Source organism: Dipodomys spectabilis, unplaced genomic scaffold (assembly GCF_019054845.1).
Source record: "Dipodomys spectabilis isolate Male_0828 unplaced genomic scaffold, ASM1905484v1 ptg000156l, whole genome shotgun sequence".
NCBI classification, from domain to species: Eukaryota; Metazoa; Chordata; class Mammalia; order Rodentia; family Heteromyidae; genus Dipodomys; species Dipodomys spectabilis.
Window position 1 is genome coordinate 1,127,496 of NW_024870833.1, and position 27,096 is coordinate 1,154,591.

General features: G+C 35.4%; 1 protein-coding gene and 1 non-coding gene across 5 annotated transcripts in view; both read left to right on the top strand.

The window, feature by feature from the left end:
• Positions 1-27,096, top strand: part of Dmd (dystrophin) — a 1,242,252-nt gene that overhangs the window by 879,166 nt on the left and 335,990 nt on the right. For all 4 annotated transcript variants that reach the window (XM_042692421.1, XM_042692422.1, XM_042692423.1 and 1 more), the window contains 2 exons: positions 16,215-16,335; positions 16,941-17,209. In XM_042692421.1, coding sequence (XP_042548355.1) covers positions 16,215-16,335; positions 16,941-17,209 — 390 coding nt within the window. The remainder of the gene's footprint in view (positions 1-16,214; positions 16,336-16,940; positions 17,210-27,096) is intronic.
• Positions 6,597-6,720, top strand: LOC122118614. The gene has a single exon (XR_006149419.1). It is a non-coding gene; the product is annotated as a small nucleolar RNA SNORA40 (small nucleolar RNA).

The window sequence follows — 27,096 nt, forward strand, 5'->3', positions numbered from 1 at the left end:
AGCTCAAGGCTAGCGCTCTACCACTTGAGCCACAGCATCACTTCCGGCTTGTTCTGCTTATGTGGTGCCGAGGGATCGAACTCAGGGCCTCATACATGCAAGGCAAGCACTCTACCACTGAGCCACCTTCCCAGCCCCTATACACCATTTTCTTAGAGTGAAAGTATATAGTCAGTCTCACTTGCTCTGATGGAGACGTAAATGCTTTTCCAATAGGTAAATAATAAATACTCCATTCCTATATAGTCCACATAGGTAGTTGAGACTGTGGTATCACTCCTCAATGCAATTGCCCCACCCATGGAAGTAGATATATGTTTCCCAAACCAGCTGGACAACATAACAGCTACACGATAATGGCTCTCAAGACTAATTAATAAAATAACACTCTGTATGTGGTGAAGTGTTATAAATAATTAAAGCTCAAATGTGCCTTAGCAAATATAAACTGACCAATTTTTATATCTTTTGAATACATTATCCTGGCTCTTACAGTTCCTCATTATTTGCCTCACTAGACTGCTCGTTTTCAATTAGTGTATATTATTCTGGTCCAGATATATTTTTTAAACTGACTTCCTTTGTTTTACTTGAGCAGTCACTAAAGTGATATTTATTACTTGTCTACTTCTGTGATTAACCTAGAGAGAGTCTTAAAGGAGGCAAATAATAGTGGAGAATTTCTAAGGAGAACTGCAATAAACTGTGAGCTTATTTAATTCCCTTCTTGCTATCCCAAATCCAAATGGAGATTAGGTGTTGATTATAAGAACACTGTAGGTAATGACTTTTGTTTGCACTTTTACTAATGAAATTGTTTGTTGTTGGGTTTTCATCTTTCAATTTAAAAATCTTTATAATCCCTTCTCCAGAGACCATCAAGGACACCTTCAAAGCTTCCTGAGATTTTCTGGTTACGATTCAGATGGAAGTAATCAATACATGCATTATTAAAACACCAGACAGAAAGCCATTATTGCTTGGATGCTGTTGACAAATGAAAATGCTTGAATAAAGTAGTTTACTTGTTCATTTGTCAGGTCATATATTATGCATGTTCGATTTATTCACAAGTCACCACAAAGTGAGGCAGAGGTTCCAAATTCAATAAAATTATCCTAAAATCACATTGTAAATTATACATTTATTTGGAATAATTATATTATCAATACTGGCCTGCTAACTTTGACTATAATTTTAGTGTATACCAGATTGGAGGAGTTTTCTGTATTTTCTTTACACAGAAATAAAACATTTCTTTGGATACTGTTTGTGAATGCTAAGTTTTAGGTCAGGTCTGTGTTGACAAAAATGTATACTTCCTTCTCACCTCTGAAAGATGACAAAGGTTGTGGCATAGTATTTCATCTCTACACTAAAAGCATGATCTTTTGGAATTTCTAAAGGGATTGGGTTCCCTGTAAACTTTACTTTTAGTTACATCTATCCTGAGATATCTTGTCAGCTATACTGGAAGAAATCAACATCTTTTTTTAATCTATTCTTCATCTGTAATGAGGGAAACTATGTTCATATAACTGTGATATTCTATGCAGTCATATTTAGGCAAGCTGAATAAAAAAGACTTGAAACTTATTTTTAGAACTGCATTTCTAGGCATTTGTGAAAATCTTCTGAAAACTAGCTGTATCATCAGAATGTAAGAATGGAGTCATCTAGGAATTGTTCTTCTTTAATGAGTATAACAAGATAAAATGTGAGCAATCTACAAATTGCTTTCTCTATTAAAGTGTTTTTTCTTTGTCACAATATTTTGATATCTTGACAAATATTTTAAGAATAATACTTGTATGGTGTTTTGCTTTTACAAAGTATTTTATATATACTATTCATTTAATTACAAATAGACCCTTAAACTTTCACTACATTCCCCAAATTTTTATTTTAGAGAAAAAATTATAACCACGATTCCTAGAAGTCATTGTTCCTTTCAGAAACTATTTACATGAACATCTATCTACTCTGTGTTCACCTATCTTTGGCCATAGTGAACATGAATCCTTACCCTCATGGATGTCCAACTTTAGTGAGAGTTGTTGATATACTAGAAATATCAATCATAGGTAACATCTATGAAGCAAAAAGAAAATAAACACAGTAGAGATAGAAAAGACTGGAAAATATAAGTCTACCTTAAGTTATATTTGAACAAAGGTTGGTCTACGTGTATGAACCAAGTAAATACCTTGAGTAAAGATTACTCTGGTCAAAGTTTATGTGCATTAACATATTTGGAGTATTCAAGTAGTATTTCTCAGGGAAAAAGACTAGGAGACTGTGGTAGATTGTGGAGGGAGACAACGGGAAGGTAATGAACAGCTTGTAGGCCATAGCTTAGAGGTGGATTTTCTTCTGTGTGCAGTGAAACATCACTGAAGGGCTCTCAGCAGGCATGATGCGATCTGATTTATGTATGCACAAGTTCACTCCAGCTGCTGTATGGAAAATTGACTAGGAAAGGCAAAACTTCAAGCTCAGAGAAACTTAGAAGCATGGCAAAATCATCTAGGAAGAAAATGATGATGGTTTACACTGGAATGCAAGGAGAGATATAATGAAAAATTAGTTTAGCCCAGCTATAGTTTGAAGGTTTACCTGATAGATGGAATGTGAGTATAGATGGAATGTGGAGTGCAAGGGAAAGAGAAGAGTCAAGGCTGACTCTGAAGTCTTCAGCTTCATTGAATAGGAAATTGACAGTGCCATTTATGGAGATGAGAGGGACTCTGAAATTATCATGTTTGAAAATGTATACTTGGAGCAAATCAAGGAGTCCAATTTGGGATTATTTTGAAAGACTAGACAAATGATACGATTCAGAAATTTACTGGTTATACTTGACAGTTTCAGATTTCAGCTGAGTGCCTTGAAAATGGATATAAGTTCATTTATCACATGATTTTCTAATAATCTGTTCATTTGTACTACCAATTCAGACAGAAGCAATGTCCAGTATTTAGAATTTAGGCTGAATAACCTAAATGAATTCCCTAAACGGCCATGGGAACACACTGACTTCTCTCCAGTGATTTCTCAAGGTCAGTTAATAACTTAGTAACTTTTATTATCAGTGGGAAGTGACTTCTCCACTTGGAAGTTGGCCCAGCCTCAGGACTGAGTTTAACAGCTGTTCAAGATGCTCTGTGGGCCTGAAACTATTCCTGTGAGCAGGCTGGACTTTATCTAGCCCATGTCCTTGATCCAAAACAACACAACTTTTTGTTTTAAAATACTTCCAGAAAAGCAAATTGAAACAAAGTATTGTGAAAAATATTTTTACCCAAAACATTGAAAAAATTTCTGAGTTATAATTCAATTTAAATAAAACAATTTCAGGATTAAAATATGTCCATTTGTTTTCCAATTTTGTTTCACAATGATTTAATCTCACTTATAAAGTAGTCCTATTGTACATGTTATTGTCTGAATCAATGTATCTGATACTGCAATATCTTTACTTGTTTTGTAGTAGAGTCAAATATGATACAGTCTTTTTTCATCTAATTTCTAAATGACTATGAAGTAAAACTCATAGAAGCAGAACACAAAGTGGTGATTGCTAGAGGTTGAGGAGAATTGTTACTCACTTTGGATATACTCACTTTGGTCATGACATATGAGTACCTTCTAGAGATCTACTGTACAACATTGGGCCTATCATTAATAATACCAATGTATACACTTAAAATTTTTTAGAATGTAAATGTCATGTTAAGAATTTTTACCGCAACAAAAAACAATGATGATGGCCTCATTTTTAGCCCATATGCCCAGGTGCATAATTATTGTAATGTTAGCTATCTCAGATGATTTTTTAGAAAAAGCTCTTTCTAATTGCTGTTCAGTTTTCTCTTCCTTCAAATTTCTTCATGAACCTCTATAAATTCGTTTAGATTCTTGGAGCCAATATTCCTGCCACACTGGCATTTACCATATTCTTGCTTCTTTTTAAGACCTTGGTTTTTAATTTGGGCATTGATTGTCTATAAGTCATCATTTGGTAAACTATTTTTGTGTTTGAAACTCAATTACTGTGATAGCTTTTTAATTGATTATAATGGAATGAATTCAACAACTAACTTAACAGACATAAAAACATATAGGAGATATACAGACAAGGAAAAATAGGATGGGAATTAGCCTGATCCATAACTATTTGGTGACTGAATAGAACTATTGAATCATTATAAATGTTGGGGTCTGCCTAATGTTTTCTTATCTAGAAGTGCTGCAGTATAGAGGAAAAGCTCCAGCCAGTGGTTCAAACCATTTAACATGTGGTGAATGTTTACATGTAAACATGTTTCAGAAACAGCTACCTCTTAAGAAAATTCCAGCCAATACACTCAGCTCTGTATCAGAAACATGAGAGTAAGCTTAAAATAACGTCTGTTTTTTTTACAAACTCACAGCATTATTTTTTGTCTCTAACAATTCATGAGACAAAGCTTTCATCTATCATCAAGTTTTGCATCTAAATAAACCTGACCTTCCTTATACACATTCTTACTTTCTAACTGGATACTCTATTTTTATTCAACAATATTTATTGAGAATAGCCAAGCAATGGATACAACTTTTATCATTAGCACTGATGCTTAGCAGAGACTTTAATACAACAAGCATGTAACAGCCTATGGCTGGTTAATGATCTAAACATATTGACTATAGAGTATTAGGCCTGGATGTTAAAATGTAGATAAGGTGATATAAAACTGGATATTTTATAAGTTAAGGTAGAAAAACTCAGGAAGATTTGATGACATTTACAAGATCTCTGTAGCCAATTTCTGGCCCAAGCCAGACTTAAATCCCAGAGCTCTTCCTATTCAGGGTTATGTTCTTTTCATCACTCCAACAATCTGAGATCGCTCTGTCAAGTTATTCTTCTGAATATGGCAATTATATAGTTATTCTATCAGATTTCAGTCTGAATAACACAAATAGAACTTTGCTACTTCAATGGGACTATAGATAAAATTCCAATCCAAGAATATTGTACATGACAGGAAAACATCTGTATTTTGAAAAGCAAAAGCTTTTATTTCCATCTGTCACAATACGACCCTACTTCCCCTGTCTATAGATGAAAGCAAGGTAGTTTTTCTCCCTGCAATGTCAGTATCTGAGCCCAGAGCCTGTCTACTCTGATAAACTGCTAGCAAGTCAATATCTCACCTTTTATTCCCTCCTCATATGCGATTCTGAGAAACATTCATTTGTGGAATTACTAGGTATTTCTTATCATATTTATCTTTCATGCCCTGGAAGCAAAAGGGGCAGAAAAAACTTCATTAATATTTTTCACATATATGGGGTCCAAATTATATTTGAGGGAATTTTTAGTTTTTGCGCTTTCTCATTTTCAGCTTGGCTTAAGAAGGTCAGGATTGGCTAAATGAACTCCAAGATATGAAAACAAGAGGGCTTTTTTGTATTTTTGTATTTGTTTTTAATGTACTGTGTGAAGTTACTTTTTTCTTTTGTTTCCCCCCCACATTTTTGGTATATCCCCTGTCATCATTGTTTTTAGTTTTGGTACCCTGTGTCTTGAATCTATGTTTATTTGATTTGGGAAAGGGAAGGGGAATAACAACTTGGTGAGACAAAGGAGAAAGGGTGAACCAATGAAACAGCACTTACAAGACTCTATGTTGGAAATGAACTTTACAAACTGGGGGCGGGGAGGGGGCGGGTGAGGGGAGTCAGATGAAGGGAAAGTGGGAGAAAATGTTCAATAAGAAATGTACTTATTACCTTACTTATGTAACTATAACCCCTCTGTACATCACCCTTACAGTAAAATAAAAAAATTAAAAAAACCCACATGTAACAAAAGTAAAAAGAAAATAAAAAGAATGTCAAGATTGGGATTGAATTATCTAATCAACTAATGGCCTGAAGTAAACCCTAACCTATCTGTACTTCAATTTCCATTGATGAAACATTTATAATATCAAACCACAGACCACACTACAAATAGACCTACTTAACCAAACTATTGATTCCTTAGGGACATTGATCAGTCTCCTACGTTTTCCTTACCTTACACATAATAGGTTCAAAATAAATAGCTTTGAATGAATCATTAGTCAGCAATCAGTCACCCAGCTGACCAGTACTTGTGATATATAAACACTCTCAATCCAATCATTTAACCTTTAGAATAAATGGTTTGACCTTGAAATTTGACACTGTCAAACAGTGTAGGAGCATGCTCTAAGGAAATGTATTTTGTAAACCTGAGGAAACTAAAGGCATCCATTTAGTATGCCTAATTTGTTCTCCTTTGCACAACAGAATGCTATTTTATTTTCATGCTATAAATTTTTAGTAATTGCTCGTAATTCTTCTACAATACTATTTTGGAACCCTAAATCTAGCTATCTTAGAAAAGGAAACAGGAGTATAAGGGGAAGAGGATATGTTGTTGTTATTGTTGCTGTTGTGTTTTGCTTTGTAATTTGCTTTATATTGAAGTACTGGAGTTTGAACTCAGAGACTTACACAGGCACTTTACAATTTGAGCCACAACCCAGCCCTAAAGATGTGATTTTTTTAAGTCATCTATTTGTAGCACTTGTGTATGTCTTTAATTTGTAATAAAGCCTTACAGACATGTACAAACAGTAAATGCTCTTTTGCAACCCAGAACTTACTGTTGAGTAAGAGTTTTTGATACATATAAGCAGTAATATGATTCCTACAATAGTTGGCAACTTGTACAGGTTGGCTCTGAGAATAAAGTTGATATAAAAGCTAAAAAAAAATCTCACAATATATTCAAGAAATTTGGAAAGAAATTTGGATACTGACATCTAATTTTTTAATAAATTTTAATATATATTTTTATTATAAAGATACTGTACAGAGTGGTTACAGTTACATGAGTAAGGTAATGAGTACATTTCCTATGGAGCATTGTTACCCCCTACCATCCCTTTCCTTCCCCCTCCCCATACCCCCCCCACCCCACAAAGTTGTAAGTTTGTTTTCAACATAGTGTCTTGTACATCTCATTGTTATAATGGGTGAAATTGTATCCTTATTTCAGCATTTTGTTATTTCCCTTCCCCTCCCCAAATTAGAAAAATGTATACACAAGATGTAGGGGACAACTAAATTTTGTAAAGATACATTCAGTATGCATATGGGAGAAGGTGTCAACATCTCCACACATTAATGAACTGACTTGTCTGATTTAAATATTAACCATAATTTATAAGTAAATCAATGGTTATATGAGTATAGATTTGCCAAATCTTCCTTCAAGTAGTCTTTTAGAAAGTCATGTATTATCAAAAAATCAAGGTTCTTGATATTGAACATTCTTATTTTTGTTCAATGAATTTTAAAATTTAACAACTCTATTGCAATGGGCAGTTTACAGTAAATTATTGCATATTAAATGTTTGAACTTTCATCATTTTAATACAGAATCTTCTTAAATACATGTATTTTTCTTTCTTGAACTCCATGCTACAAAAACGAATGACACTATTTTCTAGAACAGTATTTGGTGCCTATAGAATATTTCTTAAGTGACTAAATGGAGAATAACCTTCCATGTAACTGTATTTAAAATGATATAATACTATTTATAGTCTTTCCATGTAATAAGAAACATTATCATTTTCTTTATTCTCATATTTTCTAGAGCTATTGATTTCTTTTTTATCCTTTTTTTTTGTATTTAATCTAAATCTTTCTAAATTCCAAAGATTCACTTTACCCTCTCTTCCATCTACTTTTGTAATTTCAAGCAATGATGTGAAAATAATGGTGCTTATGTCTTTGTAATGACAGAAATTCCTTTGTCTTTTCTTCAGACCCATTTTAATCTTCAGTGACTCATATTTAAGAAATGAACTATGCAGCTGTGGTGGAACTAAATCCTTGGCAACAATTGGAGGGGCAAACAAGTAGTGCCTCACAATGGATGGGCCTCAGCTTTGAATTATTTACTGTTCATTTTAACAATGGAACTGCATTCTCAAAGAGTGTCTTCAATTTTTTCACTTTGATAAGTCCTTTAAGGTCCATTTCTTATTGTACAGACCCTGTTCCAACAATTATCTCCACTTTCTTCTGTTCAGGTCTTTATCATGTCTTTCCCTGCTTACATGACCAACCATCTTAGTTTTCCAGGGACTGTCCAGTTTCCCTGGGACTATCCTGGTATTAACATTGAAAGTTTCCCAGGAGTGTTGGTCCCATATTTAGTCCTAGTAGTTGGGAGGCTGAAGCAGGAAGATTGCCACTTCAAGGCTAGCTTTGACTACATAACAAGAACTTGCTCAAGAGAAACAACAACAAAAATTGGAAAGTTTCACACTTTGAAAAACTCAGTGCTGGGGAAATTAAGATGGTTAGTTACCCTTTGCTAGTTTCCATTTTTCAGTCAAGATCCAAATCATTCTTATCGTCAAAAAAAAAAACATCCTTTCTCTTTGTGTTTTGATCCTCTCGGTCTTCCTGTCCTGCCTTTTTCTTTCTCTTCTCAGAAAAAAACAACAACAAAAGCAAACAAAGATTGATTAAATAATTTTCACTGGAAGTGGCTAGTCACTCTTCCCCGACTCTTTCGTGAATTAGTCTTTCTGACACTACTGCTATTCACTGAAATTGCTGTCCTCCACTCTGATGAGCACTCTGCAGTGCCAGTCTGTATATCTTGGTTGGATGCTCTTGGTCACCTTCTCCCTCTTGAAATTCTGCCTCTCTCTTCTATGGTCTGTACTCTTCATTTCCCTCAAGCTCTTTCCTATCCATTCCTTTAAGGTCTCTTGTGAAATCCTGTTTTACTTTCTGCTCAGTAAATGTTGATAAGTAGGCAGTCAATGTATATTAGCTAAATGAGAGAATGACTCCTAAATCTCCTTTTCTTCTCCCCAAACATTATTATATTATTTCCTTGTGGAAAGAATGTTACCTCTCCCAGATGAGTATATCACAACCCGTTACTCTGTTCCTTACACAGACCTTCCCTGCTATTTAGTGTTGGGTTTTCTAAAATATATTTTATTGTTATTATATACAGGTGATATACAGAGGGGTTACAGTTACCTAAGTCAGGAAATGAGTATATTTCTTTTTGGACAATGTCACCCCTTCCCTCACTCTGTCCCAGTTTTTCCTCCCCATCCTCACCCACAAGTTGTACAATTAATTTTCAACATAGTGTCTAGTGAGTACCACTACTGTATTTATTCATCCTTTGTCACACCTTTTTGGTGCCCCCTTACCTTCCCAAAGACAAATTAACAAACAAGACTAAAGGAAAAGAAGAAAATAACAGCAACAAGAACAAGAAAAATCTCTTGTTTCTATTTCTTGGAGTTCATTTCAATAAATATTATTTTACACAAACATATACACATAGCCTTTGACCCTTTGTGATCCACTCCTTTGGTCTCACTGTGTGAATATCTAGAAACCTGTATAGTTTATCGTGTTCCCGTGTTTGTTAGTTTTATCATCCAGTGTGTTTACTTGTAGATTGGTAGGCACATTCTAGTTTCCACAAGTGAAAGAAACCCTGCAACCCACATTTCCTTCTGGCTTACTTAGCTTAACATAATTTCCCCACATTTTTCCTTTTTCTTATGAATAGTACAATATCATTCTTTCTGACGGAATTCCATTATGTATGAATACCACATTTTCTTGATCCGTTAGTCCACTGAGGGGCACCTGGGTTAATTCCATATCTTGGCTATAAACAGTGCTGCAGTGAACATTGTTGTGCTGTTAGCTTTAGTGTGACCTTATTTGTGTACTAATGGATAAATGTCCAGGAGTGTTATTGCTGGCTCATAGGGAAGCTCTCTGTTTAGTTTTTTGAGAAACTTCCATACTGCTTTCCAGAGAGTAGAACAAGTTCTCATTCCCAACAGTATAGTAGAATTCCCTTTGGCCATATCCCCACCAGAATTTGTTATTGTTACCTTTCTTCATAATGGACATTCTAACTGGGGTGAGATGGAATCACAATATTGTTTTGATTTGCATTTATTTTATGACCAGAGATGTTGAACATTATTTTTGAAATCTGGGCCTGGTGTTGTCCCTGAGCTCTTCAGCTCAAAGCAAGTGCTCTACCACCTGAGCCTCAGTGCCACTGCCAGTTTTCTGGTGGTTGATTGGAGGTAAGAGTCTGATGGACTTTCCTGCCCTGGTTGGCTTTGAACTGGGATCCTCAGATCTCAGCCTCCTGAGTAACTAGGATTACAGGAGTGATCCACCAGTGCCCAGCTGATGTTGAACATTTTTTCATGTGTCTATTGACCATTCTTACTTCTTCTGATAAGTCTCTCTTTAAGTCTTTAGCCCATTTATTAATTAGGTTAATTCTTTGAGCGTTTATTTTAGGGGAATTTAATATTTTGAGTTCTAAGTATATTTAAGATAGGTGGCCCTTTTCTGATACACAGCTGGTAAAAAAACTATTCTTCCATCCTGTGGGCTTTCTATTTATTGTGTTAGCTATGTCCTTTGCCATGCAGAAACTCTTCAGTTTAATGCAATCCCATTTATCCAGTCTTTCTTTAATTTGTTGTGATTCTGGATCTTTACTTAAGAGGTTCCAACCCATGCCTAAGAGCCCTAGTGTGTCCCCTATTCCTTTCTGTAATATTTTCATGATATCCAACCTTACATTGAGGGAAAGATGTAAAAGACCTCTGTTGTGAAAAATTTTTTGGATCTGCAAAAAGAAATTGATGCAGATTTGAGGAAATGGAATAACCTTCCCTCCTCCTGGATTAGAAGGATTTAACATTGTGAAAATTGCATTACTGCTTAAAGCAATTTACAAATTTATGCAATACCTATCAAAACCCCCACGTTCTTCAAAGAAATACAGAAAGCAATCCAAAATTTCATATGGAATACTAATAGAACCCAAATAGCAAAAACAATCATTAGCAGGAAGAACAGTGTTGGAGAATATCAATACCAAACTTCAAACTGTATTACAAAGCTATTGTAATATGAACAAAATGGTACTGGCACAAGAATAGGTCTGAAAACCTATGGAACAGAATTAAGAGACCCAGAAATGAACCAGCAGGCATATAGCCACCTAATACTTGATAAGGGAGCCAAAAACCCAGGGTGGAGGAAAGACAGCCTCTTCAATTAATGATGCTGACAAAATTGACTGTGCATGTGCAGAAAACTGAAGTTAGATCCTTATATATCACCCTGCACCAGCATGAATTCCAAGTGGATCAAAGACTTCAATGTAAGGCCAGAAACCATGAAAATAGTGTTGGGTGTTAATACTGTTCTTTATTAACTTCATACTGTATATACACATATGAGCTCTTCTGGATCATCCCGAGAAAGATTTCTTTTAGTTACAGAAAATATTGTTCCCTCCCCCATTTACTTTGCCCAAAGATACTCCTAGGATGACATGTTAAAGACTGATGAAAATTTTCCTGCCTGAGTAGCTACTGGGTACTTCATAGGCAAGAGACTAGGAATTTTTTTCTCTATATATAAAGGAAAAAGAAACAGCTATCATCAACCATTGAAAGATTCTCCTTGGAAACATAATGGGCCTGAGTCTAACTCTTAACTTCTTGAGGAGCCAGTTAGCTGCCTGCTGTGTGTTGGGTTTTACAACCAAGCAATATCCCCAAGGTCTCAGCTTCATATTTTTTAAGTGTAATTACCTAGAAAGATAGCAACTCCAGTCGTTCTGACAACTTGGAGCTTAACCTATGAGCCTATTCTGGGCCTTAACTACTTGGCTTAACTACTTCTCTTGGATCACAGAAATTTGAGAAATTAACTGGACAAATGGCTACAGGTCTAATTTGCATAGTGTGAGAATGTTCTCAGCAGGCTAGAGCTTTTATAGATGCACTGAGAAACCCAGAGAAATTTATTTCTTCACATTTTATTTCATTGTACCTAGCACTCACTGGTCTACTCAGTCTAAATATTGAGTCCTCCTTGTTTCTTAATTCCTTCCTTTCTCTTAACCCCAGCATCTGTTCAGTCACCAAATCCTCATGTCTCAAACTTCTAAGCATTTCACTAATTTATTCCTATCTTTTCTTCTTGGTAGTGTGGCTCTGGGTCAGAGCCTCATAATCTTTCATTAGATTGTGTGTATGCCTCCAATTATAAGTAGAATTCCAATTCTACCTTTTTCAGATGCTGTCTACAATAGTCCCACTTTATCCATGCAAAATATATTCTAAGACCCTCAAGTGCATGAACCTGCAAATAGCAACTATCACTTTACATACTATATTTTTCCTATACATACATACTTATAATATAGTTTGTTATAAATTACACACTGAAAGAGATGAACAATTATCATTTTAGCCACCTCAGCTTTTTAAATTTTTTTCTAAAGTTGAGAATTTTCACCTATCGACCTATCCACCTATCCACTATGAATTGTCTTTGGTTTGTACAAATTGTTAGCATTGCCACTCTTGCTCTTTGGGGCTATTATTAAATAAGGATTATTTGAACCAAAGCACAGTAATAATGTAGCAGTCCATCTGCAAATCAAGAGAGTTCCTAAGTTACTAAGAAGAATATATGACACAGATGTACTGGAGACATTCCAGATAGGAGTGAGTAGAGCTGAATACTGTTTCATTATGCTATTCTGAACAATTCACAATTTAAATTTTATGAATTGCTTATATCTATAATTATCCAGTTATTATTTTCAGATCATGGTTTACTATAAGTAAACAGTGGGAAGGGAAACCATGGGTAAAGTGAGAGGGGAAATCTACAGTAAGTCTACTTTGTGAATTTATTACATATGGTTTCAGTCAAGTATAAGCAAATGTCATCAAGTAACAAATTCTATGTATTTCCTGCAAAATTAAGCAAGTGAAGGAAGAAGTGATTTCAGAAGGATGGTTGAAAATGATAGAAGGGGTAAGATTGATCAACACTCATTGTATTCATAAACTGCATTGTTAAATGAGAACTCTTTTGTATAACTACTTAGAGATAATAAAATATTTTTTAAAAAATATAAAATTCTGCTGGGCACCAGTGATTCACACCTGTAATTCTAGCTACTCAGGAGGTTGAGATCTGAGAATCTCCTTTGAAACCAGCCCAAGCAGGAAGTCTGTGAAACTATCTCCAATTAGCCATCAAAAAATAAGCCCGAAGTAGAACTGTGGCTCAAGTATTAAGAGTGTCAGCCTTGAGCTGAAAGGTTCAGGGACAGTACCCAGACTCTAAGTTCAAGTCCAAGGACTAGCACAATGAAATAAATAAATAAATAAATCTTAAAGAAGAGATTGCAAAAACAAATTTCTTTAACTCTCACCTATGCTTTATGCAGTTAATTTGATGCAGAGAAACTTTCTATCGGCCCTGCCTTATTATCAGGTGTGTTTAAGTCTTTGTGTGGAGGTTGAGTATTTTCCTGGTCTTAATTTGGTGAAAATGTGACTCCTTAAAAAGTTGAATCTGTTCATTTACATGATAAAGTGAAGATGTGGGATTTGTTGAATGTCCTGAGCAGATGTTGGGTAGTGTTATGGGAAAAGTGAGTCAAGCATCCACAGTACAATAGTGAACTCGGTGCATCCTGAGCATCCCTGGCTTTTCAGCAGCAGTCTCCGTGGAACCATACACCTATGAATACTAATGATCTGTGTTTAAAACCCATACATGCCTGTGCTACTCCACTGGTTAAATCCATTCAAAGGTTCCTGATTACCAAAAAGAAATGCTTCGAACTTTTTAGCTGCCCATAGATGGGCTGTATTTCATACATCTTGTCTCAAATTCTACTTTAAAGCTCTAATAAATTTCCAGATAATGATAGTGTCTTGCTTCATCTCTGCATATGTTCCCTCGTTGTTCTTTATGTTCTAGAAATATGAGCCTGCTTAAAGATACTGATTATAGATACATGCAATATGGTGCTATATCCAAGTCCTAGACTTGCATTTTCTTCTTGCAGTGTCCTCTAACCCATTGTTCCCTGACTAACTCATATTGGTGCTTTAGAACTCTGTGTGATAACCATCTTCTTTCAGAAGTCTTTCCCAGTTTGTGTGCACCATTACTACTTTCTACAATCTACTGTAATGATTTATATATTTGACTCCTCCATTGTATATAAAAGAGGCAACTTTGCATTCAACCTTATATTTCCAGTCTTTCATATAACTACTAGTACACAGAAGTTCAATACTGTTATCAGTTATCATTTTTGTCCATATCATTTGCCTCTTGTCCAAATGGAAAGACTAGGCAAAATGATTATTTCCTTGAAGTTGGTAACATTAAGTACATGAAAAAATACAGGAATACAAGTATATACGAATACAGATGCACAAGTGCACACATATATATTTACATATTTATGCAGATGTCAAATGAAATATTAGAGATCAAATCAGCATACTGTGTAAGCAAAATAAATAGTCCACCGGCCCTGTATGATTTCAAGGACATAAGAATATCCCACAATATGGGCTGGGAAGGTGGCTCAGTGGTAGAATGCTTGCCTTGCATACATGAGGCCCTGGGTTCGATTCCTCAGCACCACAGAAGCAGAAAAAGCCGGAAGTGGTGCTGTGGCTTGGGCTGAAGAGCTCAGGGATGGCACCCAGGCCCAGAGTTCAGGCCTATGACCAACCAAAACAAACAAACAAACAAAGAATATCCCACAATATAGAAATCACTCGCCCTTCTGCAGGCTGAGTTCTCATATTCCCCCTAGAGAACTCCATTATACTAGATCAAACACCTTGTCTTTCTCTACTGAATTGTAAATAACTATGGAAGATGAATCATTTCACAAAGTATCAATGTGCAACAATAATGTGCTAAAAATAATAATGCCCTAAAAGTAAGACCATTGAAAGCATACTTAAGCTCTAGATCAGAGCTATAATTATTGTTTATATACTATCACTTATATAGTATTTAATTTTTATTCACATGTTTACTTTTAAGATCACAGACTCTGGATCAATAACTATCTTTAATGCTTTCAGAGCATCTGTTCCTCTTGCCTTCACAACATGCCCCGCTGCCTTAGTACTTCATTATATATGAATTTACAGTTGTCAGTCTGCTTCAAACATTTCCCCTTTATGTTGTTTTTTTAAAATTTTGTTTTGTTTTTTCAGTACTGGTATTTTCCCCCAGGGCCTCACACATGCCAGGCAAGTGCTCTACCTCTGAGCTGTACCTCAAAACTATATTTTCTTTTTTTGTTTTGGTCCAGTAATTTCTTTCATTTAATCATATTAAGATTTGAACTCAAGATCTCCTGTTTGCTAAACAGACACTCTTACACTTGATCTACACCCCTAGTCTGTGTTCTTTTAGTTCTTTTTTAAAAAAAAAAACTAAGTTTTCACATTTATGCCTGTGCTGCCCTAGACTCGATCATCTTGAGTAATTACAACTATGGTCCAGTAGCTTCTTGGAGACAAAGACTATACATTTTGTTTACTCTTAATTTTCTATATCAAATAAGGTTACAAGTTAGAGATTAAAATGATCAATTCACCTAAATGTTCCTATTATTCTATATCTATTTGTTCATAGTAATGGGTTCTCTAAATTCCCGTACCCATAATAGTTTAAAACATTTCTGCTCTTCTCCGAGAATCACAATGTATAATAGAATGGCTATTTTTCAAAAGTATTAACACTTTTTACTTAGCTTGCTTCTAATACATTATTCACTTTTACACATTTTGACAAAACTAACTGGCGATTACAAAGTGGATTGTCGATTTCAATAGAGCCTAAGTTCCTTTATTTTGTTTACATTATGTTTTTTTTAGTATTAAGTTTTAGATGTCCACTACTTTTGTGCGTTTAAAACTTTATTAGCCATGCTAGGGCTTTACAATCTATACCTAGCTTGTAACTTTAGTTCTAGATTTCAAGTTTCACTTTCAGGTCAAACAAACAAAAGTCTTCCTATCTTAATGAGAGGGCATCACCTATCTTCAAATCCCCTTTCTCTCTCCAATGGCTTTACAAACAGTCATTCCTCATTAGCAGAAAGACCTAGTCTAGCCTTCTTTATTGTTTTATTACTGTCAGTTTATAAATAATGAGATAGAAATTGACCTGAGAGTTTCATAAACAAGTTGTGAGCACCCAGGATTAATTTTGAGAAGAGTGCCATAAGCCAAATAAGCATTTCTTTTCATCTCATTTCACAGGCCTTCAAGAGGGAATTGAAAACTAAAGAACCTGTAATCATGAGTACTCTGGAGACCGTACGAATCTTTCTGACAGAGCAGCCTTTGGAAGGACTAGAGAAACTTTACCAGGAGCCCAGAGGTAATTGAATGTGGAACTGTAATAACATATTGATAGAAGGATCAGTGGTGACAGAACAGCCCATCCATTCTGGCTGCCAAAGTCTGGAAAGCTCTCATATTTTCTACGTTAAGCAGAATCAATTCAAATTAAACATAGACATTGGGAAAGAATAACAAATCATAAACCACCAAGTGTATATCTATTTGCACATTCATATATGAGCATTAAAAGAGATTAGCAATCCGTTATCAGACCATTTAGAAAATAATAAAGAGAGGAGTTTATCTGTAAGAAGGAAAATTCTATTGTTACAAACACTACAAGGTAATTTTCCATTTAAGAACCTGAATGAAGTAAATTAGAGGTTTTTCTCCTCAATAGCTCAAATGAGTCTTGGATTATCTGATTGGTAGCGGGCATAACAGGTTCACTGAAGAAGATGGACTTTAAATATTCAGAACTGTATCCAAATTTATGCCAAAGTCTAAAAGACCCATTAATCAGTAGGTCGGCCTCTTGTTAATCTGTACTCTCTTTCTTCCAGTCTGACCTTTTCAACAATGTTTAAAAACAAACAAACAAACATGAATGTGACCTAAAACCTTGTCATATTGCCAATATAGAGCTGCCTCCTGAGGAGAGAGCCCAGAATGTCACTCGGCTTCTACGAAAACAAGCTGAGGAGGTCAACACTGAGTGGGAAAAATTGAACCTGCACTCTGTTGAATGGCAGAGAAAAATAGACGAGGCTCTCGAACGACTGCAGGAACTTCAGGAGGCTACAGATGAGCTGGACCTCAAACTACGGCAAGCTGAGGTGATCAAGGGATCCTGGCAGCCTGTAGGAGACCTCCTCATTGACTCTCTCCAAGATCACCTTGAAAAAGTCAAGGTACAGTCCACTGATTTGCTCCAAATCCCTTTGGCAAACCCCAAAAGGTTGTTGTCTAAACTTGAGTGCAGTGTTTTTATCCCACAAAATTGAGAATGGGGCCAAAATCAACACATCTTTCACCAATTCACATGAGGGGTTCCCCAAGAGAAGATAGTGGTATAATCATTTGTTTATCTTCAATGACATAGAGTGAAATATTTTAAAAGTTATAGCCAGATGTGAATGGCTCGCACCTGTAATCCTAGCTACTCAGAGGGCTGAGATCTGAGCATCACAGTTCAAAGCCAGCCCAGGCAGGAAAGTCTGTGAGACTCTTATATCCACTTACCCACAAAAAGACAGAAGTGGAGATAGTGGAGGTGTAGCCCAAGTGATAGAGTGCTAGTTTTCGAGGGGGAAAAAAGAAAAGAAAAAAGAAGAAATTAAATCACACACACACACACACACACACACACACACACACACACACACACACACACACATACACACACACACACACACACACACACATACACACACACACACACACACACACACGGACAGTACCTAGGAATTAAGTTCAAGCCCCAGGACTGGCACACCCACAAGCCAGACCCTCCCCGCCCCCCCCCCCCCCCTGAAAAAAAGACTGTTGTAAGTCTAAAACTTCATTTTGATTCTGCTATTAGGAAATTAATTTATTTGTACTAAGTTAGCTGATGTGTATGGATTTGGGCGTTTTTGCTAAGTTGTCCTATGTGGATAATTTATAGTATTGTGAAGTTAGACCATCAATCTGCCATTCCCTTGGAAAGCAGGATATGCAATACAATTTCGTTGTCTTCATTGCAGACATGAGGGGGAAATCACATATATCTGGAATACAAAGTAAAAATTCTCTTGTGGCACAAAGATAATTTGCCAGAAAAGAATATAAGGACAACATTTTGAAGTCAGCAATATTAAAAAAGGTTTATTTACTCACCTAATGTCAAAATTCAAATGCAAAAAAAATAAAATAAAATTTTCTCACGTATCACCACTTTATCTACCTGGTGAACTCTTACTCAGCCCTCAAGGCCTAAACATAGATGTTAATTATCTTTGTAGTCTTCCCTAAATGTCCACCACCACCCTCCAACTTTCACTAAGCAGAAGAAATTGCTCTCAGTTTCATGCTTTCATGGACCATCAAACATGCTTTTCATACTTAAATTTCCCATGTATTCTAGCCACTTAAAATGGTCTTATCTCAAAGACAGTAAGGTTTGTGAAACGAATGAGCATAATGTACATCTGTAAATTCCCAGCTCCTAGCCTAATGCCAGTAAAATATAAGGAATCACATTTAAGAAGCTTTTTAAATGCTGGTGCCTCACATTTATAATCCTAGTTTCCCATAAAATTGAGACTAGAGGATCAAAGTTGAAGCCAGGCTGGGCAGACAAGTCTATGAGAAGCTTATCTCCAATTAACCAACACAATTCCAGACTGGAGTTATGTTATGGCTCAAGTGGTAGAGCACAACCGTGAGCTATGTGGTTGATTAAGAGTATGAGGCCCAGAGTTCAAGCCCCAGTACTGGAAAGAAAAAAAAAAAAAAAAGAAGTTTATGAAGCACTATATAGTATACTAGATATGTACACTTGAGCTTTTCCTTCACAAGTCCTACAACCTTACATTGAATTGAATAGCTCTTCATTAAAATGATATGTGAATATTCAAAATGGTATGTGTATATTTAAAATAGTTGGTGAATATTTAAAAAGGAAAGGTTAAAGTTTACCTTTATTACTTCTAAATTGCTCTGCATTACAACATTCTATGCCTCATGCCCAAACTTAAAGCAATAGTTAACATTTCTGTTGGCCTGAAAATTAGTATATGTCTTAAAATAGTTCAGCTTGGATGTGTTTAACATTATGCTAATTTCATTTGTAAGTATAGGTTCTGATATTTTTGCCAGTCATGGGGCTTGAACTCAGAGACTGGGTGTTGTCCCTTCACTTTTTTGGTCAAGGCTAGTATTCCACCACTTGAGCCACAGCTCCACTTCTGGTTTCTAAGTGATTAATTGGAGTTGAGTCTCATGGACTTTCCTGCCCCAGCTGACTTTGAACTGCGTTCCTCATATCTCAGTTTCCTGAGTAACTAGAATTACAGGTATGAGCCATTTGCGTCTATCAAGGAAGACATACTTTGTCTTCTCTAAAACTGAAAAAAAAATGAGGTTAGGATAAACAATGTCTTGATTAAAAGTAAACTAGTTAATAAATCAATCAAGTTGTTGAATATACAGGCTCTCCAGCAGGCTTAAAGGACAATTTTGTAGTCAATCTGTTATAATAGGAATGTTTGGAAAGCACTCAATATAAATGGAGAGTGTATATAGCATGATGAAGTAATTAAAAGTAAAGTGGAACAGTTCAAATATCAGCTCTGACCTCCACCCAATCTACTTTTAGTTTCCCTGTTCTTGATCTTGAAATGAAGTTTATTTCATATATCTTGATTGGATAAGGTCTTCATACTGGTCCCAATAATGGCAAAACATGTAAACGTTAATTTTAGCTTTCAAAAAGAGCCTTTATATGCCAACACATCTATTATAGACATAAATCATGATTCTTAACCAGAATACTTATGTACTGATGATAGTAAATACAATTGCTTCCATTTCTAAACCAGCTTTTTAGGTATACATTTTAAATTATGGGATATATGAATTTTTCACGTTTATTTCCTTTTCCAGAGTTCTTTTTAAATTGTTTTTAAGGGGTTTATTTGGAGTCTCATTCTTTCTTTTTTTGTTTTTTTTCCCTCCACAACTCTTCCCTCCCCTACAAAAGTTGTAAAGTTCATTTTCAACATAGTATCTTGTATATCTCATTCTTAGAATGGGTCAACCTGTATCCTTATTTCAGCATTTTGTTATTTCCCTTCCTCTCCCCAAATTAGAAAAATGTATATACAAGATGCAGGGCACCAATGTCAAATACAGTGACAACAGGGGGAAGAACATACAAAAGAACCAAAAACATCACACAGTACATCATACGTACATTAAAAACAACAGCAACAAAGATAAAACCTCTTGTGTCCTTATCTTGGGGTTCATTTCGCTTAGTATCAGCTTATATGGTCATATGTACATAGCTTTTGACCTTTTCTGCTTATCCTAGACATATACTAGTTATTGCAGATAAGGGAAACCATGGGACCTATGTTTCTTTGGACCTAGCTTACTTCACTTAATATAATTTTTTCCAAGTCTTTCCATTTCCTAAAAAATTCTTTCTGATGGAAGCAAAGAAATCCAGTATATATATACATATACATATATATATGCACACACATATATATACATCACATTGTCTTCATCCATTCATCTACTGAGGGGCATCTGGGTCGGTTCCATATATAGTTGTACTGGTTGGAGTCTCATTCTTTCTTGGCAGTGGCCCACTGCTCAGCTCTTCCTCTTGGTGGGGATGTGCATCCCTACCCTTTTCTTGATGAATTTCAGGGCCCATTTGTCCTTGGACACCTTAAGCAGTTCCATGGGACAAAGCTGCACACTTTGAAGATCATGTCCCACACAAACTTAATGTGCTAGCATGATGAGGAGCCTGCTACTGTGGCTGTGCCTCAGCTTGCTCACATTCTTGGTCACTTTGTGTCCCTTGTTGAGGCCCACGGCCATGGGGTAGCACAGAGCCAAGGCTGCCATTTTCTAATGGCTGCTGCCTCTTTTTTAATTTTGTACTGAAAATGAAATAAAGGAATTTTCTCCTTTGCATCTGACAACAAATCTGAAATACTGAAGGTTTGGTGATAGTAGTCTAGATCAGTAAATTAAATGTATTAACTAAATTCATGTTAAACAAGACAAATATCATTAAAACCATTATTTTGTCTCTCTTTTTTTTCCAAGAGGGTGATTCTGGGAATTAAACTCAGGGCCTGGCACTTACTCAGCCGGTGCTCTCCACTCAAGCCATCCATCCATCCCTCTTTTTGCTGGTTATTTTGAAGCTGGAATCTTGCAGAATTTTCTGCCTAGACTAGCTTCAATCTACCATCCTATGAATCCCAGCCTCTGGAGTATCCAGGATTACAGGCATGAGCTACTGGTGCCCAGCTATTTCCATTTTTCGTAGTTAGTAATTGAAGTCCTTGGAGCTATATGCTCTCAACTTAGAACTAGGCAGCTAGGAAGAATATTTTATATGCCAAGGTCCTATAATCACCCCTAGTGTCTCTCTCATAACTCTTTCCATTCTGAACTTTTGTGTTAAAAAATTATTATTCAAATGACTTCAGAATATGTATTTCTTTGGGATTTAGGATTATGTGATTTTATTAGTAAATTGCCTTTTGGATTTAGAAAATGGATAAAGCAACAACAACTGTATCCCTGGGCTAGCTGATCATCTTCAGGATGGTAAATACCGTAAATCAAGAAAAAGAAACATATGTTAATATTGACTATTTAGCTCACTAAGAGAGTCTCAGCTTTCCAAATATAGCTTCCACAGGAATAACCACTGGAATAAAATTTAAAATTTAAATGCCACTTTCCTTTTAAAATTCATAATTTATATTGCTTATCAAATATTTTAAGGACAGAATTATGATTTCTCAGCTTACTGAAAATAGCATCAGTGCTTATTTGCCTACACAAACATTCTGTTTTCTTTGTAATGAGAAATCAGAATCACTCTCATACTCTACATAAATCTGTAAGTATGCAAATAAATCTAAAAGTCTATAAATATATAGAATTCTTTACATATGTCTTTAATAAAATAGGACAGCTTATTTTCTCCTCTTCCTTTGATTTGTATGTGGGTATATATGCATTAACATGCTTTGGGATGACTGAATCCAACTAGTCACACAGAATTGTTGTTGTTGTGGGGCTTGAAAGACGGGCCTAAGTGCTGTCCCTGAGCCTTTCAGCTCAAGGTGAGTGCTCTACCTCTTGAGCCACAATGCCACTTCCGGTTTTCTGGTGTTCTATTGGAGATAAGAGACATTCCTGCCCAGTCGGCTGTGATCTGCAGTCCTCAGATTTCAGCCTCCTGAGTAGCTAGGATTACAGGAATGAGCTTCCCAGCACCCTGCCCAGATTTTAAAAAAAAACATGGACCCTCACTATGTTGCAAAGGCTACCTTTGAACCCCTGGGCTCAAGTGATCCTCCCATTTTAAACCTCCATGTAGTTAGTTGGGACCACTAAAATAGCATGACTTTTGAATTTGAAAATTGCATATGACATTGTTTCCTTGAGAACAACCCCAATCACTGTAGACCTTTTGGCAAAGATCAAGTGGAACAATAATCCCTGTATGAAATTGTGTATCACTTCTTGTTTTTCTGTTCTCATCAATGATTGTTTATCCATTCAGAAATTAGTACATCATTCTTGAGCCAGGAATATTTCAATTGTTGACTATTTGTTTGATGCCAAGAATTGATCCCAGGACCTCATCCAAGCTAAGCACCTTTATACCACTGAGCAATAACCCCAGCTGTGAATTGAAAGGTTTTGGGGTTTTTTTTACTATACTACAGTTAAACTGTCACAGACATTCATCTTGTAATAGGCAAATATTTCTCATCTGTTTATTTATGCATTTTATCAGACTTCAACTTACAATTTCTTACTGTAAAGATTAACATTCTCAGTTTTCCTATAAAGCCCTTTTAATGAAATACTTTGATTCAACATTTTGACACTGTAATTGAGTTTAATTTGATGGTGTATATAGTAGACCATAGACTTTGATGAAGACTCCATACCACTGGTTTTTTTTTTTTTTTTATGTCTAGCATTCACATCCAAAAAATTTAGAAGAAAACCGGAAAATGCCTGCCATACTGAATCCTTGCAGCTTGCTCTATTTGAGAAATTTATCAAAGGAATGCTCTCAGAATTTGACTTTGAAAAAGCCATGTATGTTTCCTCTGGGTAAATAGTGTGAACTGCAATGTAATATATACCATATTACCATTTTACTTTCACTTTGGCAATCGAAGGAACTTGCAACCATACTTATGAAACTATTTTTTAACTGCTTTTCTGTCCTAAGGCCTGGCTCTAAAAAATCTATTCTTATTTGATTAATTCTGTTATATTTGTGATTCAATCTTAAATCCTTTCCTTTCTTATATATTAGTTTTATAAAGAATGCTTATAATCCTTACTTTCAGAGTTAGACAAAGCATACACAAACAGGACAACCCTAAGAATGATTCAAATGTACGAGCTATCCAATTCCAAATAAAGAAAGAGAAGGGGTGGGAATGTGGCTTAGTGGTAGAGTGCTTGCATAGCATGCATGCAACCCCAGGTTTGATTCCGTAGTATGACATAAACAGAAAAAGCTGAAAGTAGCAATGTGGCTCAGTGGGTAGAGAGCTAGCCTTGAACAAAAGAAGCTCAGGGACAGGGCCCAGGCCCTGAGTTGAAGCCCCAGGACTGGCAAAAAAGAAAAAGGATCTTTATAAAGAGTTGAATAAATTGTTAGTAGTAATAACAGGAAAGTTGACTAATAGATTGTCCATTATTATGAGCTGCAAGCAAATACATTACTGCAAGGAGGCTTTTCTTGTTTTTGCTCTTGTTTTGGTATAAAAATGCCACATGTATTAAACCTTTGATCAAGAAGAAACAAACAAAAATGTAACCCATCATAAATGTGGATTAAATATGGCTAATGCTTATCATATGGAGTACCCATGGTTTTATCTACTTTTGAGAGCATTCAATGGAGTTGTTTAAAAGCATTTGATTTGTCCTTTAATATCTGGGAAGACATCTATAAAAGTCATTATAGTAAAGCCTCACTATATACTTTAAAAGTATATTATTTATTTTTATTAGAGTTGTCATTGTTGGCTTTAATAGAGCTTGGGAACTAAAGTAGGAATTACTTACCTTAAAAACCCTGTCCAAATTATTTGTTCAGTGTGAAATTAATCATAAGTTAGTGTTGCTAGGAGAGTTTATTACCCAGTTCCTATGTATTCCCTCTCATTTCCTGCTTTGTTTATAAGCTAAAAGCAAATTACTTATGACAGCAATGTCAAACCACTTTCTTTATCCAGAGCATCTGATTTTAGATGGCACTGTGTGTATGTGCTTTAAAAACCTCTACCTCAACTCAAGCAAATAGAACCTTCAGTTACCATCCTATTCCCATCCTGTCTTTGAAACTTCTGAAAAGGCTGAGTGGAGTAATTGTTTCAGACATCTGCTTAGCATACTTTGAAGTGCATATAAGTTCTTTTTCAGTTTCATTTGAACCCCAGCTGTCTTCACCAAAGTCTATAATCAATCTGAATTAAGTTGTCCTACTTCTCCTAATAAGTCTCTTATTAAGTTCTGCATCAGCCTCTTAGGGAGACTTAAAAGCTAATTCATGTAGAATTGCCATTTTCTACTAATTCATTTGTCAGCTCTCCAAATTCCAACGAAAACAATTGCAAAGACTATTAATTTGGTTCTTCATAAACAAGTTATATAAGTATAGTATACATTGGAACCAAGAAAATGATTTAAAACAGTAGGTGGGAGAAAATGAGTTGATGACATTCAACATACTTTCCTTTTTGATTGTTTTGTGATGCCTTCTACATCCAAAGCATAAAGCCATTCATTTAATAAGAGGAACTTCCTTCTGCTTTTACTTTCATAAATAAGATAATCACTGACTGAACTTTGCTTAATGATGAGATGTCTTTAGAACAGTTGAAAAAGGGCTCCTTTTTTATTGAACTAATTTTAATTTGGCCTTCTTTGTGTTCCTTTGTTGGACTGTGATAAAAGAAGTAACTGGAATTGGTTACCATTGTGATTGCATTAAATCAGAGTTGTACAGCTACTCTTTTGGTCAAGGGACATTTAGGAGAGCATGGATTATCAAAATGTTTAGCTAATGAATTCATCTGACATTATTCTACTCTAAAAGTATTTAATTAGGTAATAAAATTTTCTCTAAAGAATATCACCCTTATTACTATTTGCAAACAACCATATCAAAAACTGATCCTTTAATATGCAATCCTGTTTACTGAGGATTTAATCCAGAAGCTTTGTTTGTAGCTGATAATAATTATAAATACTATTACTCAAGAGTCTTAGGTAATAAAAGACGATAGAATAAAACGAATATACTCATAGCATTAAAGGATCTAAAACCTCATACACTCATCTATTGATACTATGGTTGAGGACTATGCCCAGAGAAGTCAGATCTCATTAGGGAGTGTGAATGTTTAATTTATTTCATAAATAAAATAATATTGAGGCTTGTATTAATGACATCTTAGTTTTCCTAAGAATGTTATTTCGCATCCAGCTGCAGGAGTAAAAACTTTTATTAGTTTCTACATATGTGTGTACGATGTGTGTGTGTGTGTGTATGTATACAACATTATCTAGAAGCCAATTCTAAATGGTAAGTTTTTGTATTTCCATAGAGTCACACAGCCAATATATTTTTTAATTCTCCTCTAATACAAAAATAGTACATGTTTAAACATTATAATTGTTATTCTTCAACCATAACCAAAACACTAAATTACTTAAGATCAAATAACCAAAAGAGTTGGCTCCTATTGTCTTCCTGTCATGGTTGGTACCTGAAATTTTCAATATTTAATAGTTAATCTTGACACTAATATTAGACCTTATACAAACTTACATTAACTAAGCTAAATAATAGCACTAAATAATCACTTGGACCAGATGCTGATGGCTTATGCCTAAAATCCTAGCTACTCAGGAGACTGAGAACTGAAGAGAAACAGTTCAAAGCCCAACCAGAGCAGGAAAGTCTCTGAGACTTATCTTCAATTAACCACCAAAAAGCTAGAAGCAGAGTTATAGCTAAAGTTGTATAATACTAGCCTTGAGCAATAGAGCTCAGGAACAGTATGCAAGCTCTGAGTTCAAGCCCCAGGACTAGAGCTTACGCTCCTTCCCCTATCCACACACACACACATACATATACACAGTACCTAAGTAGTGATGTGGTTCAAGTGCTAGATTGCTGTCGTTGAGCAAAAAAAACTCAGGGACAGCACTCAGGCCCTGAGTAAACTCAGGACCACACACAAAAAAAAAAGTCATTTGGTAACCAGTTTTCTGGATGTTATTGGAACAAATTATGATATTAACATGACCCTCTTGTTTTAATGGCTGTAGGAAATGAACTATTTTCATAATAATATTTTAATACTAAAATAATATTTTAATTCAAATTACATTTACTATAGTTTTTTTTATTAAAGACATTTCACAAAAGTACTACTTTTCTCAAATTTTTCTACTTTAGTTCTCTTAAAGCCCAACCTATTCCCTATTTCAAACATTTACCTTCATTTTATATGACCATGGCATTTATTTGATAGCTATTGTGTTTATTTTAAAGGTCTTGTCAATTTTGTGTTATTTTCCATAACCACTGTGTTTTAACATGAAGATGCTTTTTTCTTCCCAAAATTTTAAATGCAGTCAGCCACAGATAACTTGAAAGCATAATTTGAGAACACAATATGAAGGACTGTTTCATTTTTGTAGACATCTTGTTCCATGTACTTGTTCTTACTATATATACACAAAGAGTTGATTGTTGCCATTTCAAACTTATCATTTATACTTTCTTTTGGTCATTGTGATCTGAAATTTCCATGACTTGTACTTTTTTTTTCTGGTACTAGGGCTTGAACTCAGGGCCTGGGCACAGTCCCTGAGCCTTTGTGCTCAAGGCTAACATTCTACCACTTGAGCCACAGTGCCACTTCCAGTTTTTTAAATAGTTTATTGTAGGTAAGAGTCTCCAGGAGACTTTCCTGCCTGGGTTGGCTTTGACCCACAATCCCTCAAATTTCAGCCT